We start from the raw sequence: 19,120 nt of genomic DNA, 5'->3' as shown, positions 1-19,120 counted from the left end.
GTCATAAGCAACCCATGGAGAGACCAGCCCAAGAGCAGCCGGCTGTGGTGGGGCAGCAGGTGCCGACGGCCTCGGCTGAGTCTAGCCTGGCTGATGGAGTGGGGGCTCCCCAGAGTACACCCCACTCCGTCCTCCCTAGGGCTGCAGGCCCAGTTTATTTATTATTCATAAATAGGTAAACATAATTTGCAGGCGGGCGCCCTGTAGGAGGTTGGGCTGGGCAGGGGGAAGTGGCCACACCAGGCCCTCCACCCTGGCTTTTGGAAGTCTGAGACGCCCCACCCCCACCCCAGAGGTGTCCACAGACCCCTGTGGTGCACAGCCCTGCCTTCCCCACATCAAGATGCTGGATGGGGGCTGAGTGGTGGGGACAGGCTGGCGTGACAGCACCATGAACACACTGCCCTCCCTCCGCACGAGTAAGGAGCCAGGGTTGAGGTCACCCGGCAGGCCCCTGACCTGGACACCAGGTAGGCCACTTGGACGGGTCTCAGCCAGAAGTGTTCAGGCTGGTCCTGGGCTCCGGCTGGTGGCAGGAACCGCAGCTGTTCCTGGTTGCAGGTGTAGGCTTGCTGCCAGTGCGAGGCCAGTGGCCCTGAGCTAGTGCGGGAAGGACCGCCGCCTGGAGTGGAAGAAGCACTCGATCTGCTCCAGCGAGCGGCCCCGGGTTTCAGGCACGCAGCAGCCCGTGAACACCAGGCTCACCAGGCAGATGGCGGCAAAGAAGAAGAAAGGCACCTGGAGGCCGAAGGCATTCTGGGGATGTGGGGTAGGATTGGGGGGTCACACAGGAGAAATTCAGGTCCTGCCCTTCCCGCGCAGGACGAAGCCTAGCCAGTGCCAGCCCCTGTGGCAGCCTTGGTCTGCTCATTGCCTAAGACCGCCTAGGGCTCCCCTGGCTCTTGGCCACCCAGGGGCGGACGCTAGGTATTGCTGCCTACCCGAGACTTTCAGCCCGATTCCCCTTCCCACCGAGGCCCAGCTGTCGTGTCACAGCTCCATGCTGCCTGCATGACCTCGTGGGTGATTTATACCTGACCTCTGAGGGGGGCAGAGGGGACCCTGGGTGAAACGGGCTCAGATTCAGGTTTTCTTGGGGACTGTGGTAGAGGAAGACGTGCCTTTCCACAGTGGGAAGGCACTAACGGTAGGACCAACTAGAGAGGCCTAGCACCTGGGAGACAAGACTTGGCTTGCTAGACTCTAGCCAAGCCCAGGGCTGCGTCTTTCCTGGCGTGGGAGGTCGCCTGACCATCAACAGTCTCCACCTTGCTCCTGTTTCTTGTGAGCAGGGCCCTGGCTGTGCTGTTACTTGCATCTTTAGCCTCCACACATGCCAACTTCACTGGCAGGTTAAATGGCCAATGGCAAAGGCCCCTGGCACAGTGAGCGGCGCTCTGCTGGCTGCAGCGGGCCTCAGGGGTCCCTGGGTGCCCGGGGGCCTGGCACTCACCACCACTGGCAGGAAGGACTTGGTGAGGACGAAGGCGGTGAGCCAGCTGACCAGCACACAGAGCCCCGAGGCCACGCCGCGGGCACGCAAGGGCAGGATCTCAGACATGAGGAGCCAGGTGATGGGTCCCCAACCCATGGCATAGCCTGTCCAGACAGGGGAGAAGGGGTGGGCCCAGGGACAGCCCATCCCCCCAGCCTCTGCTCCGCTGACAGACCAGGACGGCCACACGATCCCACCCCACCCCCCAGAGGGTCCCCGGCACCTACCCATGATGAAGAACATAGTGGCCAGCAGGGGCACCAGGGTGAGGGAGCTGGTGGGCATGGCGGGGGGCTGCTCTGTGCCCCCCAAAACCAGGCTCTGAAGGCCCACGCCCAAGGTGCTGTTGGGGGCAGGAGGCCTGGGGACGAAGTGGATGTACAACCCCAGCGTCAGGTTGGCCACGAACATGATGGTTGCTGTGGACACACAGGTAGATACTTGGTCCGGCTCAGCTGGAGCCCGGTGTGCCCTGCGCCAAGAAGCACTCAGGCCTCCAGCCTGGGCTCCTGGCCCACCCTGAGGTGTGTCCCGGGCTCCTAGTCCTCTGCCAAGAGCCTCTCTGGAGCAGCCCACACTGGGCCCCAGGCAGGGGCTGCTGCACCCAGCCCGGGCACGCACGGCTGCTGCTTAGTGAGGGGCACCAGCCACAGCCAGGGCTGCTCACCCGACACGAAGAGCAGAACCTTGCGGCCAGCCAGGTCCATGGTCAGGGCAGCGATCAGCACGGACAGCAGCCTCACCGCGCCCACAATCGCCGCGTCATCCTCCGGAGGCTGGGGGCGGGGGGGCACTGGCGTTGAGAAATGGGGTCCGCCACTCCTGCTCCCACCTCCACGTCCAACCTGACCCCCCTCCCCAGGCAGTGCAGGGGGCTGAGGCTCCCAGCCGGCACCAGGGCTCCTTCGGCACGCACAGTCAGGGCGTTGCTGTGAGCGGCTCATTTGCAGGGCCTCCCAGTGGAGGCCGGCCTGGCACAGACCCAGAACCACAGCTGTGGGTGCAACTGCCTGGGCTCCCCGGTGGAGCGTGGGGACGGGATGGACCAGGTCACCAGCAGACGGCGCTGGCTGCAGGGGTGCAGGGGAGGGTGCCGTCCCTGATTAAGTGGCCTCCCCAGGCTCTGGGCCTGGCCCTGGTTCCAAAGGGTCCATGTCTCTACAAAACGGCTTTCCTCGCTCAGTGGAAGAATGCTTGCCCAGCGGGTACAGGGCCCCGAGTTCAGTCCTGAGCGTCGGCAGGGGTGGAAGGGGGAGGTCATCCTGTATAACTGTCTTAATACACGTATGCTTTGCTTAAAAACAATTCGGGAAGTAGAGCTGTGGGTCATGGTACAGCGCTAGCCTTGAGCACAAAAGCTCAGGGACAGCGCCTAGGCCTGGAGTGAGTTCAAGCCCCAGGAGTGGCACAAAATGACCCGACAGTATAGCTGGGAGCACAGATGCATGGCTCAGAAGCAGGTAAGAACCTGGATGGTCCCCATGTTCAGACCTGTAGGCCTGGCCTCTAGGGTCCAGCTCGTGGCGGGGGTTGGGGGGAGGTCCCAAGTGGTGCTCACCAGCACCACTGCCGTTCTGTCGAAGATGGGCTGCAGGTAGACGAGGATGGGCGTGATTCCCATCAGCTGCTGCAGGAAGCGCATGAGCAGGGCGATGAGGATCGGCCGGTACATGCGGGGGTCCCGGACCTCGGCCCACGACACTCGGCTGCTCTGAAACACAAGGCCACCGCTGAGGGGCTGTGCAGCCTCTCCCACAGAAGCCACCCAGCCTGGGACCCTGTGGGGTTGGAGGAGATCCCTCCGCTTCCTCCCTCTTGCAGAAGGGACCCCAGGCTCTGGGAACCACTCTTATGCCAAGAAAAAGCAACGGAGGCCCAGAGAGGTCTAGTGTCTGACCAAGGCCACACAGACCCATGGGTGCCCCACCCACCCTCACCTGTCTCTGGACGTTGTCCTGGATCTGCTCAAACTCCCAGTGGACATCGGGGCCACTGGCTCGCAGCCAGGTCAGTGCCTGCAGTGCCTCCTCGTCCCTGCCCCTCGAGAGCAGGAAGCGCGGCGAGTTGGGCATGAAGCTGAGTATCAGGATCATGATGAGCACCGGTCCCTCCCCGGCCACCGCCAGCCAGCGCCAGGGCAGCCAGAGGCCTGGGGGAGAGCATTGTGAGGGGCTGGGAGCCTCCCCTGAGACAGAGGCAGGGAGGGGCACAGGGGTTGCCTGGCCCCTGGCGCATGACAGGAGGCCCTGGGAGGGTCCCAAGGACCGGAGCGTGATGGGGAGGGTGGAAAGGCAGGGTCCACCTCCAGGCAGCCAGAGGCCTTGCTGACCACAGACAGATTGGGCCTCTGAGCAGAGAGGGCAGGGGACTGCCTGGAGAGACAGAGGGACACCTTCCAGTCCTGGGCTCCCCCAGGGGCACCGGCAGTCCTGGCCCATGGCACCAGGGACTCCCGGAAGCCACGGGCATGGACGTGGAGAGGTACTTGCCGAGGGTGTAGAGGAACAGGGACCCAAACACTGCCATGAGCTGTGGCGTAGCCCCCAGAGCCCCACGAACACCAGGGGGTGCAATTTCAGACACGTACACCTGCAAGACACATCACCCCTGGAGCTTTGGTGAGAATGTAGGTGTTTGGACCAGGCTGGGGTGGGAGAGGAGGACCCTGTCAGCCCAGAGAGTGGGGAAGGGTGTTGTGATCAGGGCTCACAGCCTGCCCGCTGCTTTGGGTACCTGACTGTAAAGCAGGCAGGCCGCTCTGCTCTGAAGTGGGCGGCAAGGGTGGGATGGGTGCCCAGCCTCCAGACTTGGGGCGCAAATGCCTCCATCCTGCGTCCTGGGCCCTCTGAGCAGGTTTAGGGGAAGCACTGCCTAACTCTAGGCTCATGGGAGGGCAGCAGGAGGGGACTTCCCTTTCCTACCCATGCATTCAATGCAAATTTTCTCCACTTGTGCAATGCATCTGTGGTCAAGAAAGAACTGGCAGGAGTTGAGAGAGTCCAGGGTGGGGACGGCTGGGCATGGGGGAACAAGTTTCCCAGAAGTCAGCTACCCCATCAGAGGTGGGCGGAGGCTTGACTGGACAGCCACTGGGGGCAGCAAACACTGTCACTGGGGCGGTGGTGGACATCCAACCTTACCGGGATGCAGGCAGCCGTGAGTCCTCCAGCGAAGCCGGTCAGCATCCTCCCCAGAAGCAGCATCCACAGGCCACGGGCTCCCGCCATGAGGGCGTAGCCGGCCACCGAGGGTACCGCTGAGAACATGATGCTCAGCTTCCGGCCCAGAAGGTCGTTGAGAACCATGGCACTGAGGCCTCCAGCTGTGGCTCCCAGGGTGAATACAGACTACGGAGAGGTGCAGGCAGAGAGGTCTGGGTCTGGGCACCCCACTTCCACTAGGCTGATCTCCAAAACCAGCCCAGGCCCCAGGCCAATGAAGGTGGTTGTAATGAGCCTCTGTTCTTTAGAAGTGCAGCAGCAGCGAGTAGACAGCCCCTGGCTATGGGTGTTCCAATGTGGGGGGCTTGCTCTAGGGAGAAGGCGCCCCATGTCTACGGAGGGGTCTGGCCAGCAGATGTTTAAGCATCTAATTGTGTGTGTGTGTATGTGTGTGTGTGCCATAACTAGGGCTTGAATTCAGGGCCTTACTGTTAGCTTTTTCACTCAAGGCTGGTGCTCTACCACTTAAACCAAAACTCCATTTTGGTGATTTTTTTTTTTAAAAGATAAGGTCAAACTGAGGCTGGCCTCAGACTTGAGATTCTCCAACCTCAGCCTCCAGATTGCTGGGATTGCAGAGATATGCCACCACACCTGGCCTTAAGCAGGACAGACCTCTACTGTGAAGGTCTCATGACTTGGAGAGTACCTGGATTCCCCATAGAGTAGCAGTAGTCGTGTGGGGCTTGGGCCCATGGCTTAAGTTTATCCAGGCTTTCATTTCTTCAGTTGTGTTATAGGGATAGAACCCACATCATGAGTTGGCCCAGAGAATCAATACCTCTCATCTGAAAGGCCCTGCACTTGCCTAGCACCTTCTAAGTGTTCAGTAAAGCTTGGGTATTTTCAACTTAGCCACCAAGTTGGCCAATCTAGACCCAAGATTAAATCCTAGGATCCTGAGCTTCTTGGGGTCTTCCTCTCCCTCAGCCCATGCTGCCCTTGCAGCCAGGCCCCAGTCCCACTGGCACCTGGTGCCCGGTCCTGTGCATGGAGGACAGTGTGCTGGCGTGTCTGCCTGTCTGCCCACATCCCTCAGTCCCACCTGGCAGAGACCCAGGGTCCTCCCTACCTGCATCTCCCCACATCTTTTCCACTGTCTTCCACTTCCTCAATGTGTTACAATCATCTCACCTCGTCCTATTGGCTGACAGTCATGAGTGGGCCCTGGAGAGGGGTCCCAAGGCTGAGTGTGCCAAATTCTGTGGATCCCTGTCCCCCTCCAGTCCCCCAGCCCTGCCCCCCACCCAGTCCCCCAGCTCAGTTTTGGGCCTTACCCCAAACCAGGACGTCTGGGTTTTGGTCAGGTGCAGGGCGGGGTTGGAGGAGCTCTCCAGGGCCGGGATGACAGGGGACGTGTAGACCAGGGCGTACCCGAAGCTGAAGTTGCCCAGCACGGCAGCGAAGGTGGCCAGGAACACCCTCCTGTTCTGCACAGCCCTGGGGGCCGAAAGGACCGGGGTCAGGTCCCGGGGCTGTCCCGGGCTCCAGGGGCCAGCCCAGCCAGCGGGTGGCACAGGGGCAGCCCCTGCGCCCGGGCCCGGCGCCGCGGCCGGGGGAAATTCCCAGGGCGCTGTCTGCAGGAGGAGAGGCGTGGGTTCGCCTCCAGGTCTGTGCCGGAAGCCTGCCGGGCTTGGGCAAGGCCCCCATCCTCTCCGCGCCCCCCTCCCCAGGTGGGTGGCGGTGGGCACGGCGCGCACCCCGTCCCTGCGCGGCGCGAGCGAGCCGCGGCTCCCGGCGTCCCCGCACCGAGGTCACGGGCGGCCCGGCCGCCCCGCGCCGCCCCCGCGCTCACCCGGCCCGCGGGGCCGCGGGGGCCTCGGGGAAGGTGTCGTAGTCCCGGCCCTCGGCTCGCAGCAGCGGCTCCTGCATGATGGCGCGGGGACGGCGGCGCGGGGACGGCGGCGCGGGACCCGCGGACGCGGCCGGACTCGGGCATCCGCCGGGCGAGCATCCGCCCGGCCGGGGGCGGAGCCTGGAGCCCCGCCCCCTCCCCGCCGCGATTGGCCGCCGGGCGGCCCTGCAGAGCCGCGCGGGCCAATGGGGCGGCCGCACGCCTCGCGGATGCTGGGCGCGGCGGGGCTGCGGGAGCCCCGAAGCCGCGGGCTCATTTCGGGGACCGCTGCCTCGGGCAGGGCCGGCCGCGGGCGCGGCGCGAGTGGAGCGCGCCCCGGAGTCGGGCCGGCTCCGCCCCGCGTCCCCTGCGCCCCGCGGTTGTGCCCTTCAAAGCCGTGGCAAAGGTCACACCCCAGGGCTGCTCTCGGTTCCCCTTACCCCTCCTGCCTCAGTGTACCCGCGGGGCCCCTCGTCCGCGATCCCACAGGGGCGGCCACAGGTGTGAAAGGAAGGCGGGTGCCGGGGACCCCTCCCCGTCCTGGGACCCCTCCCCCTCCCTGAGACCCCCTCCCCTCCATGGGATCCCTCTCCCTCCCTGGGACCCCCCCTCCCTGGGACCCCTCCCCCTCCCTGGGACCCCTCCCCTCCCTGGGACCCCTCCCCCTCCCTGGGACCCCTCCCCTCCCTGGGACCCCTACCCCTCCCTGGGACCCCCCTCCCTGGGACCCCCCCTCCCCTCCCTGGGACCCCTCCTGTCCCTGGGACCTCTCCCCCTTCCTGGGACCCCTCCCCTCCCTGGGCCCTTTCCCCTTCTTGGGCCCCTCCCCCTTCTTGGGCCCCTCCCCCTCCCTGGGACCCCTCCCCTCCCTGGGCCTCTTCCCCTTCTTGGGCCCCTCCCCCTTATTGGGCCCCTCCCCCTCCCTGGGACCCCCCTCCCTGGGACCCCCCTCCCCTCCCTGGGACCCCTCCTGTCCCTGGGACCCCTCCCCCTTCCTGGGACCCTTCCCCTCCCTGGGCCCCTTCCCCTTCTTGGGCCCCTCCCCGTTATTGGGCCCCTCCCCCTCCCTGGGACCCCTCCCCCTCTCTGGGACCCCTCCCCCTCCCTGGGACCCCCCCTCCCTGGGACCCCTCCTGTCCCTGGGACCCCTCCCCCTTCCTGGGACCCCTCCCCTCCCTGGGCCCCTCCCCCTTCTTGGGCCCCTCCCCCTCCCTGGGACCCCTCCCCCTTCCTGGGACCCCTTCCAGTTCCTAGGCCGCCTCCCCTTCCTGGGACCCCTTCCGTTCCTGGGACCCCTCCTGTCCCTGGGACCCCTCCTGTCCCTGGGACCCCTCCCCCTTCCTGGGACCCCTCCCCTCCCTGGGACCCCTCCCCCTCCTGGGCCCCTCCCCCTCCCTGGGACCCCTCCCCCTTCCTGGGAGCCCTTCCCTTCCTGGGACCCCTCCCCCTTCCTGGGACCCCTCCCCCTTCCTGGGACCCCTTCCGTTCCTGGGACCCCCTTCCCCCTTCCTGGGACCCGTCCCCGTCCTAGTCCTCCAGGCGACTCCACCCACAGCCCCAGCCCGCCCGGTTCGCTCCTGGCGGAGCTGGTTGAAAGAGCTTGTCAGTAATGTTGTGAACCTTGAGAGTAAGGAAAACAGAAACCGAAATTTCCTTGGAAGCCCATTTACACACACACACACCACCACCACCACCAGAAAAACCACAGTCAGGATGTCTAGCCGTCCCTTTGGACTTCTTGACAGGCTGACTCACTTCCTCTTGGGCAGAATGGGTGTCCCACCCACATTTTGAGCTGACCCTTTGTTGTCACCTACCTGGGTATTTCCAAAGCTGGCCTACTGAAATAGGGAAGCGTTTTTAAGGTTTCAAGTCCCCTTTGTTTTTTTCTAGCCCTGTCTGAGCAGAGCCAGACAAAAACCATCGAATTCCTGGCACCTCTCCTCTCTGGTTCACCAGTCTCTTTGTTTCCAGTCTCAGCCCCAGTTCCTATCTGGGCATGAACACAATTGTACCCATTTTCTATTGTAGTTAAAGACAGACCTTAGACCCAAGCACCCTCAGTAAAGACTGACTTACTGGGGATGTTGCATAGTGCTCAAAACCATTTTTTAAGATCATTGTTATTAAGTAGTTGCACTGTTTTGGGGAAAAGAGTCCACCACTCAGAGACAGCCTCATGTAAAAAGATGACCTTATTGGGGAAGTGGAGAGCTGACCGGCCAGGGACGCGGCAGACTCGGGAGCTGAAACTGCGACCCCGAACGGCCCACAAGCTAGGGTTTTTAAAGGCAAAATCCATTTGGTCGAGCCTGGTCACATGCAGGTGGCCAACGGGATTGTAATACACACATAAAGAGTGCATATTATGTCAGTCGCCAATGGGGTTACAGTCCGTCTGCTAGTAACTGTTTGAACTAACATCATTCTGGTTTGAATTGGCGCGCAAGTTTGGGGTCCCCACACAAAGCAGGTGGAATTTCTTACTTGTGGGGGCTGTACATTCCAGAAACATAATGTCCTATGCCCCTGCATCCTTGAAGCTGGGGTGGTTACAAAGACAGTTACAGCAGATTTATTACGAAGGCAGCTACAGGAGGATACACAATGTGGCACACAATGTGGCATGGCGGGCACCATTCTAATTAAACAGGGTATGAGATAGGGCCGAAGTGCGTGTGAAGTAAGTTTTGAGGTCTCCCTTTATAGCCTCTCTTTGTTTTTAGTAAAGAGCCAATTTCTCAGCTTAGTTTTTCTCACACCGTCTGGACCTTACCAGTCTAGGAGGCCCTTCCCCCTGGCAGTGCAAAGGAGTGACAAGTCCACAAGTCAGGTTATGAGTACAATGCTTCTGGGTCACCCTTTTCTTTCCCCCATTTTCCTCCCCTCACAACCACTTGTTAAAGTGGAGACAACACACATTTTCTTTCCCCTTGTACTAGAATTTGAACTCTGCTTGACTGGCAGTCTACCACTTGGGACACATCTCCAGCCCCACTTTTTGCTGGTCATTGTTCTGGAGATGGAGTCTGATGGGCTTTTCTGCTCAAGTTGGCTTTGAACTGTAAACTTCTGATCCTCCCAAGTAGCTAGAATTATAGGCATGATCCACTTGTGTGTGTGTGAGAGAGAGTGTGTGTCTCGTGGCTTGAATTCAGGGCCTCATGCTTTTTATGCTCAAGATTGGTGTTCTCCCACTTGATCCACATCTCTGCTTCTGGCTTTTTGCTAGTTAAGAGATAAGAGTCTCATGGATTTTTCTGCCTAGGCTGGTTTTGAATGAGAATCCTCAGATCTTACTCAGCCAAGAGCTGCTCACTCATGAGCCACCAGTGCTCAGCTGTAAGAACAGTTTTTTTTGTTTTTTGGGGTTTTTTTTTTTGGTCGGTCATGGGGCTTGAACTCTGGGCCTGGGCGCTGTCCCTCAGCTCTTTAGCTCAAGGCTAGTGCTCTACCATTTGAGCTACAATGCCACTTCCGGTTTTCTGATGGTTTATTGGAGATAAGAGTCTCACGGGCTTTCCTTTCCTGGCTTTGAACTGCAATCCTCAGATCTCAGCCTCCTGAGTAGCTAGGATGACATGTGAGCCACTGGTGCCCGGCTGTAATAACACATTTTAAGTGCATAGCTCCACACACTGGTCTCTGTGTATATCTTGTAATAATTTCCTAGGTCAGATAATGAGTATCAGAGCACCCAGAAAACCCCAGACTTCCTCCCCTATCATCCTTCCTCCGGAAGTCTCATGACTGATTTCTGTATTTCCAATTCCATTTCTGGCTCTTGAACTTCAAAAATAGAATCATCCTAATTTCTAGTTCATTTGAAAAGTGTGTATGTGTGTGTGTGTGTGTGTGTGTGTGTGTGTGAGTGCGCACGTGCGCGCACACACCTGGGGCTTGAACTCGGCCTGGGCACTGTCCCTGAGCTTTTATGCTCACTATGAGCCACAGTGTCATTTCTGACTTTTTAGTAGATAATTGAAGATAAGAGTCTCACAAACTTTCCTGCCCAGGCTGGCTTTGAATCATGATCCTCAGAACTCAGCCTCCTGAGTAGCTAGGATTATAGGTGTAAGCCATCAACACCAAACTCTTAAATGTATTTTTTTTAATCAGCTTTATAGTAGGCTCATGGTGAGTGCACAAACACACACACACACACACACACACACACACACACACACACACGACAAAATGAATCTCTCCTTTCCTCTCCTCTCCTCTCCCTCTTTCTCTCTCCCCTCCTCTCCTTTCTTCTAGTCTCTCAGATTTGTCTGCCTGGGCTGGCTTTGAACCTGGATTCTCAGATCTCAGCCTCCTAAGAGGCTTGGATCACAGGCGGAGCCGCCTGTGGGACAAGGATCCCTTTGAGGATATCTGTTCACATGTTTTGAAGGTTGCGTGCAAAGCACTGGTTCAGTCGATGCATAGTGCACATTTGTCACCGCAGATGCCCTCAGGGTGCTGGGGCGGGAGCTGCTGTGATCAGGTTAGGTTGATCTTTGCTGGTGCTGGGAAGGGGACCATAGGTCAAGGACAAGTCTGGTCAGGTTTCCTTCACTGGCGGGTTCTCCAGATCTCTCCACCTTGTGTTCTCAAGTGTGTTCCCTCTTCCTGGCCATGCGGCCTGACATGGTACGGGGCACACTCTGTGTGCAGCTGCCCTTGGAAGGACTTGTTGGATGGATTTGTGGATACAGTGAGCAGGTGCTAAATGTGGCAGAAACCCCATTGTGCCTGGGTGTGTGTGGGGGGCGTGGGGAGTTGGCTGAGTGAACGTGCTGTTGACTTTTCTGTCCTGAGCTGAAGACAGTTTCAAGCATTCCACCTTGTTTTCTTATACTGGTCCTGGGCTTGAACTGAGAGTCTGGGTGCTGTCCTTTAGCTTTTGTGCTTAAGGATGATGCTCTACCACTTGAGCCAAGTCTCTACTTCAGGCTTTGTTTTGGTGGAAATAGAGTCTCAAAGGCTTTCCTGCCCTGCCTGCCTTTGAGTCACGATCCTTAGATCTCAGTCTCCTCCCTGGTTAGGATTACAGGTGTGAGGCTTAGCACCTGGCTACAGCCCATTTTATTTTATTTTTATTTTTTGCCAGTCGTGGGGCCTGAACTCTGGGCCTAGACACTGTTCCTCAGCTCTTCAGCTCAAGGCAAGCACTCTATCACTGAGCCACCTTCCCAGCCCTACAGCCCATTTTAAGCCTAACAAGGTGATAAACATCTTTGTCAGTCTCCTGCCAGTCTCCTCTGCTCTTTTATCTTCTGCTCTTTAACTGATTCAAAACTCTGCCTGCTACCTCCTCCCGCCAAGGTCTGCCCCAAGCTCCTGTACCCAGATTCTGAGGAGTTGGGGTGTTTGCTCCCTTTTGCTCATACCATTCCTACACAGGCTGTGCTGGCTACCAGAGGTTCTGGAAAGTTCTTGCTGACTTGGCTGAGCTTCTGTGCCTCCAGGGGCACAGGGCAGTTTTGGGATGGGGTCCTAGCTTGGCTGTGTCCTGGGACAGCTGCAGCCACTCTGGAGTTGATGCTCCCCGAGGGGCGGAGGCTTTCCTCATTTCCACTGCTCAGTTCCACTTCTAGCCCCGCCCCCAGGCGGGTGTGCCCCGCAGAAGAGAGTCCTCAGGCCGATGTGCTCTCTAACAACTCATCAGACCTACGTTGGTAAGGTAGCCCAGGCCTGCCTCTTCCAAGGCCCCCCCCCCCGCCTTCCTGAGGCACGCACCCCAAGACCAGGGAGGAAGAGACCATGCTCAACACCCCTGGAGTAGCCAGCAGGGCCTGGGGCCTAGCTGTCTGGGCCATCAGACCCCTGGGACTTCCGGATTGTCTCAGCGTGGGAAGTCACCTGTGGTCCCCTGCTGCCTCTGCCACCCACCCCCAGGGCTTCTCAGGAGTTCTGGGTCTGCTGATCCTCTCTCTTCTCACCTGGAAGATGGCTGTGACTTGGTGGGTGCCTCAGGACACCTGTGCAGCCAGAGGGTGTGGCCAGCAGCGGAGTCGTGGCTCTGTCCCATGCGGAACAAAGATCATGATCAATCACATCCAGACCAGCCTGCCAGCCTCCAGGTACCTAGCGAACTGGCAGAGTGGCATTCCGGGGACCGGAGCAGGCAGAGGGGCTGAGCCTGGCTTTCTGGAATGTCAAAGGAAGGTAAGGAGGTGGGGGGTGAAGCCTGTGCTTGGTGGTCTCCCTGATCCGTACTGGAGAACAGAAGCCCAGTGTCACAGTCCAGGGTCAGGGTGGGGCCTCTCCTGGCCATGTCACCTGTGCTCCTGGCAGGACTGCCCAGGAACCAGGGACAAAGGCAAACAGAAGGCGGCAGGGGGCTCCCCAGGGGGGAGGCTGACCCTGGACTCCCCCATTCCCACTCCTTCCCACAGATGGGCCGCCCAGGGCCCCCAGAGGAGAAGGTCTCTGGTATCCAGCTGTCTGGGTTCCCTGATGCCCCTGGAGGTGCTCCCGGTGATGCTGTCCTTGGACCCGAGGACTCGGACCTGGTGCCTGCCTTGACCCTGGCAGCAGCCCTCCTCCTGCTGTTTTTCCTGCTCTCTTCCTGGCTGGTGTGGGGCAGGCCCTGCCATACCTCCAGATAAGGTGGGTTCCCTGATAAAGTAGGGATATCAGGGCAGGATAGCAGATAGAATTTCCAACTCCACCCTGAGCCAAACCTACTTTCTTTGCCATTTGATGGTTCCTGGGAGCCATGGCGGACTAAGAGGCCTGATCTCTACAAGTGCATGGGCTTCAGCCACCTCCTACCTCGGTTTGGCTGTGTTCCCGTCGCTGGAAAGCCTTCCTAGGCCATGCGGATAGAGCCAAGCGACCTGACTTGTGGTAGAAGTCAGTGACTGGAGACTCACAGATTCTCCATCTGTCGTCCAACAATACCACTTCTGGGCATTGTTAGGGGGTGGTCATTTCTGCAGCATTTGTTCTCTTGTTTTCAGAACTCTTACCCCCCTCTAGGGATCCCCCAAAACCATTGGGAAGGCCCAGGTGGGTGAAGTAGATGGTGTGGTCTTGGCTGCCACCTGGTGTCTGAAGATAGAATTGCACCACAAGCTTGGCAGGCCCTGGAGTTTGCAGTTAAGCACAAATCTCATAATCCTGAGACATCAGATTTTAACATTCACTACTTGTCCTTACTAAATGTCCTCAGGGATGAGGCAGTTTGGGAGCTGTTGCTCAGGGTTGGGGGTAATGCTTGTGGTCCCCGCCCCTCCCATGGCTGACAGGCATTTCTTCCGGACCTGGGGCAACCTGTACAGCGCCCCTTGCAGGCTTCAGGACTGTCTCCCATGGAACAAACCCATCTCAAGACTGAGAGGAACTGCCAGGGCCCCAGGGGAGCCCCAGTCTGACCAGGGAAGGAAGCAAGGGTTTTTGCAGTGGGCAGAAGCTGGCAAGTAAGCCAGGGCTCAACAGTCAGTGGTCAGAGACTGGCACGTGGCTCTTGGGGCATGAGGGAGTGGGTGGGCACAGGGGCCCCAGGGTAGCCATCCCAGGCACAGGAACAGACCATGGGAAGGGTGCCCATTTCCCTAGGGAACCTCAGGGTCTCCCTGAAGCTGAGGTGGAGGGGTGCGTGTTAGGAAAATGGAGAAAGGAAAAGGCCAGACTCGATCTTCCACAGCAAGGACTGTTTACTGAGGAACAGCAGAGGGGCAGCAACCTTTCCACAGGGAGGCTGTGCAGGGAGGTGGGGCTGGAGTTGGGCTTTGATGGGGTCTGAGCGAGGAGGCAGAGGTGAGTGGAAAAGCTGCGAGGTCTGGGGAGGTGGGGGCTTTTGGTGGGGCTCGCAGTGGAATGTTTGCGCCGGCTGCCTGCTTCAGGTAGTCCGTGTGTATCTGGGTTTTGCCTGATGTAGGTGTGCGCCTGGGAAAACAATCCTTCCTAGTCCATCTTCCCACGCATAAAAAGGTTGGGCCCAGAGGGGAGAGGTAAATCCTTTGTAAAACGATTGGGCTGGGAGAGGAGACTGGGAAAGAGGTCAGACTCTTCTCTGGAATTCCTTTGTCCTGAGCTGTTGGGGATTTGTTGTCTGAACGGTCCCATTTGGGGTTCTGCTGCTGGCGGTCCCGCGCTTTCAGGTAAGGTCAGGGGTGAAGTTTTCCTGAGCACCAGGAGGGGTTCCCCCGGATGGGTTGGTCTGAAGGATGGGAGAATGGATGGGGAGGGAGGGAGGGAGAGAGAGAGAGAGAGAGAGAGAGAGATCTAGGGTTTGGGATCAGTAATGTAATTGAAGAAGGTGTCTCCTCATTTTTGTCCAAGAATGGCTGACTCCTGTCCTTTGTTCAGATGCAGGGAAAGGAAAAAGGGCTTGTTACGGTCAGGGAAGGAGAGGTAGATGCCTTAGACAGGGAGAACTTCAGCCGGCCCATAGGTGCAGAGAGAGCTGGGGGACGGGAGGGGCTCATCCAGGGGCCCCTTACTGATGGGGTGCAGAGGGCAGTCTGTGAGGGGAAAACCGGGGAACAGATACGGAAGAAATCAAAGAGGCCAAGCAGGGCCAGCATCTCGCCTGGGTGGAGGTGGAGGATAGTTGAGTGGAGCTCCTGACCCCCGGGGTTGTATAGCTCATCCCTCCCTGTTGGGAAGTGGTTAGTCCCAAACATGGAACTGATTCTTGGCATCTCTGGACTTTGTCTTTGGAGGCCCTAGGACCCCAAAAAGCAAGGGAATTTGGAGTGTTTAAGGCTTAGGGCAGCCAAAAGGCTGCCAAGAAAAGTCATCTACATATCGAAGGAGGAAATGGGGGAGAAGGTTAGGGAGGCCAAGTCTTGTTGCAGGTTTGGCAAAAATAACGGGGGTTCTCATGAGACCCCCGAGGGAGCACTGTCCATCTTAGCTGGGCCTGAGGGTGTCTGGGCCTTCCCGGGCGAAGGTGGGTTTACAGGGTTGGGTCAAAGACTGAAAAGGATGGGCAGTTGGGGGACTAGGGGGAGCCGGGGGTAAGGACTGGACACAATGGGGCACGTGGGGACAATGCCTTGGTGAACTTTATATCCTGGACTAAGCGATAGGAGCTGTTCAGCTTTCTGACTCCCAGGATGGGTGCATTATGAGGAGAATGAATGGGAGTTAGGAAGGAGACCAAGAGAAGACGGAGGATAATGGGTTTTAGCCCTCAGTGGGCAGTAAGGTTAAATGGGTATTGGTTGGTCTTGGGTTACGAGAGATGTGGGGTCTTTAAGAGAGATAATGATGGTTTGTGGTGGGAAGCCATGGCAGGGTGGAGAGGGTCCCAAATTAAGGGCTCACCTCAGAGAGGAGGGCCGGAGAGGTAGAGGATTGGGTTTGGGACAGAGGCTCATACCAGTTTGGTTTCACTTGGAGGAGCAAAATAGTGGCGGATTCTAAGCCCCTCCATCCTCCTGCTGTTCCTTGCCAGTTTGGAAACTTTTTTGGGGGGGGGTCCGGTCGTGGGGCCTGAACTCTGGGCCTGGGTGCTGTCCCTCAGCTCTTCAGCTCAAGGCTTGCGCTCTACCACTTGAGCCACAGCACCACTTCCGGCTTTTTCTTTTTGCTTATGGGGTGCTGCGGAATCGAACCCAGGGCCTCAGGCATGCAAGGCAAGCGCTCTACCACTGAGCCATCTTCCCAGCCCCCTGGAGTTTTTCATCATTGGCACTCAAGTGGGTATTTTGATGCATGTTCAGGACCACTGTATTGTCCTGGTAATTCTAGTGGGGGGGTGTCTGTAGGAACAGCCTGTGTTTCTGGATGAGGGGAAGGGAGGAGAGGGCACTTTGTTGTTGGTTTTTTTTTGTTTTTTTGTTTTTTTTTGGTCCAGTCGTGGGGCCTGAACTCTGGGCCTGGGTGCTGTCCCTCAGCTCTTCAGCTTAAGGATAGCGCTCTACCACTTGAGCCACAGCGCCACCTCTGGCTTTTTTCTTTTTGCTTATGTGGTGCTGAGGAATCGAACCCAGGGCCTCAGGCATGCAAGGCAAGCGCTCTACCACTGAGCCACCTTCCCAGCCTGGTTTTTTGTTTTTGTCAGGCTTGGGGCTTGAACTCTGGGCTTGGGTGCTGTCTCTGACCAGTTCAGCTAAAGGCGAGCGCTCTACCACTTGAGCCACAGTGCTACCGGAGGGGCACTTTGTTCATTTAGGCTATCCGTGTGAGCCCTGGCCAGCCTTAAAATGGCATTAGGGTTGAAATAAGAATGTGCTGAGGGTTGGGAAGGTGGCTCAGTGGTAGAGTGCTTGCCTAGCACGCGTGAAGCCCTGGGTTCAATTCCTCAGTACCACATACATAGAAAAGGTCAGAAGTGGCGCTGTGGCTCAAGTGGTAGAGTGCTGGTCTTGAGCAAAAGAAGCTCAGGGACAGGGCCCAGGCCCTGAGTTCAGGTCCCAGGATTGGTAAAAAGAAAGAAAAAAAGAATGTGCTGAATATCACAGCAGGTGAGAGTACAATTGGGCAGTCCTGGTAAATGGTGTTTATAATGGAGAGGATTGTCTGAAAATGGCCCAGTCTTTGTTCACTAGGATCCATCTCATGTAGGGTGAAAGGTGTGTGTTTGTGTGTGTGTGTGTGTGTGTGTGTGTGTGTGTGTGTGTGTGCCCGCCCGCTCTCTCAGGAAGGGAAACATGGGTAGTTTCAGATCAGGGGATGGAGGAGGGGAGAGGAGGATGGAGCAGGGTGGAGGGAGGAGCTGGAGTCGGGGGGGGGGGGGGGGGGGGGGGGGTGAGTGGGAGGGAGAGGCCAGAGGCTTTGGAGGCTAATGGGCCTTAGCAGTGGGGGGTGGAGGGCGGAGGGGTCAGGAGGAGGCTCAGACTGGGTGGAGGTTGAGCCGGTTTGGCGGTATTTTAGAGTGTGAGGCAGGAGGACCGCAAAGGAGAATTTTTGAGGCAGGACAGGATGAACAGAGGGCAGTTTGGATCGAAGGTTTGGGGAGGCTTGGGCCTATGGGGCCTCGGACTCTGCCATTTCATTGGAGAAAATTGTTGAAATCAGTAAGGACATAAAATTGAAGGTTCAACGTTCAGACCAATGGTGGCCTTTGTCTAAATGATAGAGGCCAGATTTCAGTAGGACACAAGTCCGGTTTTTTTTTTTTGGCTTAGAAATCAGCCAGCCCAAGAGTCTGCAGAGTAGACTGCAGGCAAACCAATGGGGTGTGTGTGGGAGACAGTTTGGAGCCCATTGGGGAGCGCTGGCAGGCCGTGGGGGGGGGGCCTGGCTTCCTGGCTTCCCACTTCGCGGCCCCAGGCTTTGGGGAGGCAAACCAGCGCTTTCCAATAATGAAGAGATGGCTTCTCCAAAGTCCTAATGAAAGGGTGTCGGGGTCAGTCAAGCGTGAGAGACTCCTGGAGTCTCTGGGGACCCCGAAGACAGGAAGAAAGGGACTCCTGGAGTCCCCAGGTCCTTGTCACAAGGCCGCCACTATGGACCATGGTTGGTTACCTTGTCCTGGAGGCTTTGGGGTGGTGGATGGAGTCATTCAAATGGCGAAGAGTCTCATGCCTGGAGATCAAGAGTCTGGGGACCAGGGAAGGGGGGAGATTAGAAGGACAGAGGGCCAGCCCCAGGGTTTACACAGGGGCCCAGTAACAACTCAAGCCACACAGGACAGGTGTCCACGAGGCATGCACTGCTTATGTAGACAAAGGCCACGGGAACTCAGGGAGGTCCAGGTCGGGCTGGTGGCTCACACCTGTCATCCTAGCTACTCAGGAGACTGAGAGCTGAGGATCATGGTTTAAAGCCAGCCTGGGCAGAAAAGTCCAGGAGACTCTTATCTTCAATGAACCACTCAGGAAAGTGGAAGTGGTGCTGTGGCTCAAGTGGTAGAGAGCTCACTTTGAGCTGAAGAGCTGAGGGACAGCGCCCAGGCCCAGAGTTCAAGCCCCACGACCGACCAAAAAAAAAGTGTAGCCAGGGGGTGTGTGGCCCCGGTGGAGGGGACCCCATTACTCCTGGCGCTTTGCCTCTTCTGAGTTCCAGCACCCAATGTTAGGAAAATGGAGAAAGGAAAAGGCTGGACTCAATCTTTCACAAGCTGGGACTGTTTATTGAAGATCAGCGAGGGACCCAGCCTTCCCACAGCCTGGGAGGCTGTGCAGGGAGGTGGGGCTGGAGTCGGGCTTTGATGGGGTCTGGGTGAGGAGGCAGAGGTGAATGAAAAGCCGTTAGGTCTGGGGAGGTGGGGGCTTTCGGTGGGGCTCACAGTGGAATGTTTGCGCCGGGCTGCGATGAATTGCCCTGCCTGCTTCGGGTAGTCTGCGTGTAGCTGCAGTTCTGCCTGACGTCCGTGTGCACCTGGGAAAACAGGGCAGGGGTCAATCCTTCAGTGCATGCCTGGTCGGCCCTTGGCTTGAGGGCCCCCCAAACTTGCCATGGTCCCTAGGGGGAATGTCCCTCCTCCTCCAGCTGTCAAAGCCAAAACACAAACTCCTGTCCATGGGAACAGGGAGTGGGCGGAGTGGAGGTAGATCCCCCAGGTTTTAGGGAGTTCCCTGAAGCAGCAGGGATGGGACCAGGGGCAGAGGCTGGGGGAGGTCATGGCTTTCTTGACTGTCCAGTTAGCAGGGTGGGATGTGGGGCGGGACCATGGCAGGGGGC

General features: G+C 58.3%; 1 protein-coding gene across 1 annotated transcript; it reads right to left on the bottom strand.

Annotated features, from left to right (window-relative positions):
* Nucleotides 1-96: 96 nt before the first annotated feature.
* Nucleotides 97-6,639, bottom strand: Slc2a6 (solute carrier family 2 member 6). The gene is made up of 10 exons (XM_042681081.1): nt 6,512-6,639; nt 5,994-6,156; nt 4,636-4,842; nt 3,985-4,084; nt 3,433-3,644; nt 3,054-3,206; nt 2,163-2,271; nt 1,723-1,914; nt 1,454-1,599; nt 97-756 (listed from the first exon to the last, which is right to left on the bottom strand). The coding sequence occupies exons 1-10, from the start codon at nt 6,586-6,588 to the stop codon at nt 601-603; spliced, it is 1,515 nt and encodes a 504-aa protein (XP_042537015.1). The 5' UTR covers nt 6,589-6,639; the 3' UTR covers nt 97-600.
* Between the last annotated feature and the right edge of the window lie 12,481 nt (nt 6,640-19,120).

This window comes from Dipodomys spectabilis, unplaced genomic scaffold (genome assembly GCF_019054845.1).
Source record: "Dipodomys spectabilis isolate Male_0828 unplaced genomic scaffold, ASM1905484v1 ptg000067l, whole genome shotgun sequence".
Lineage (NCBI taxonomy): Eukaryota > Metazoa > Chordata > Mammalia > Rodentia > Heteromyidae > Dipodomys > Dipodomys spectabilis.
Note: the sequence above shows the minus strand (reverse complement) of the source record. Positions and strands in the feature narration are given on the sequence as shown.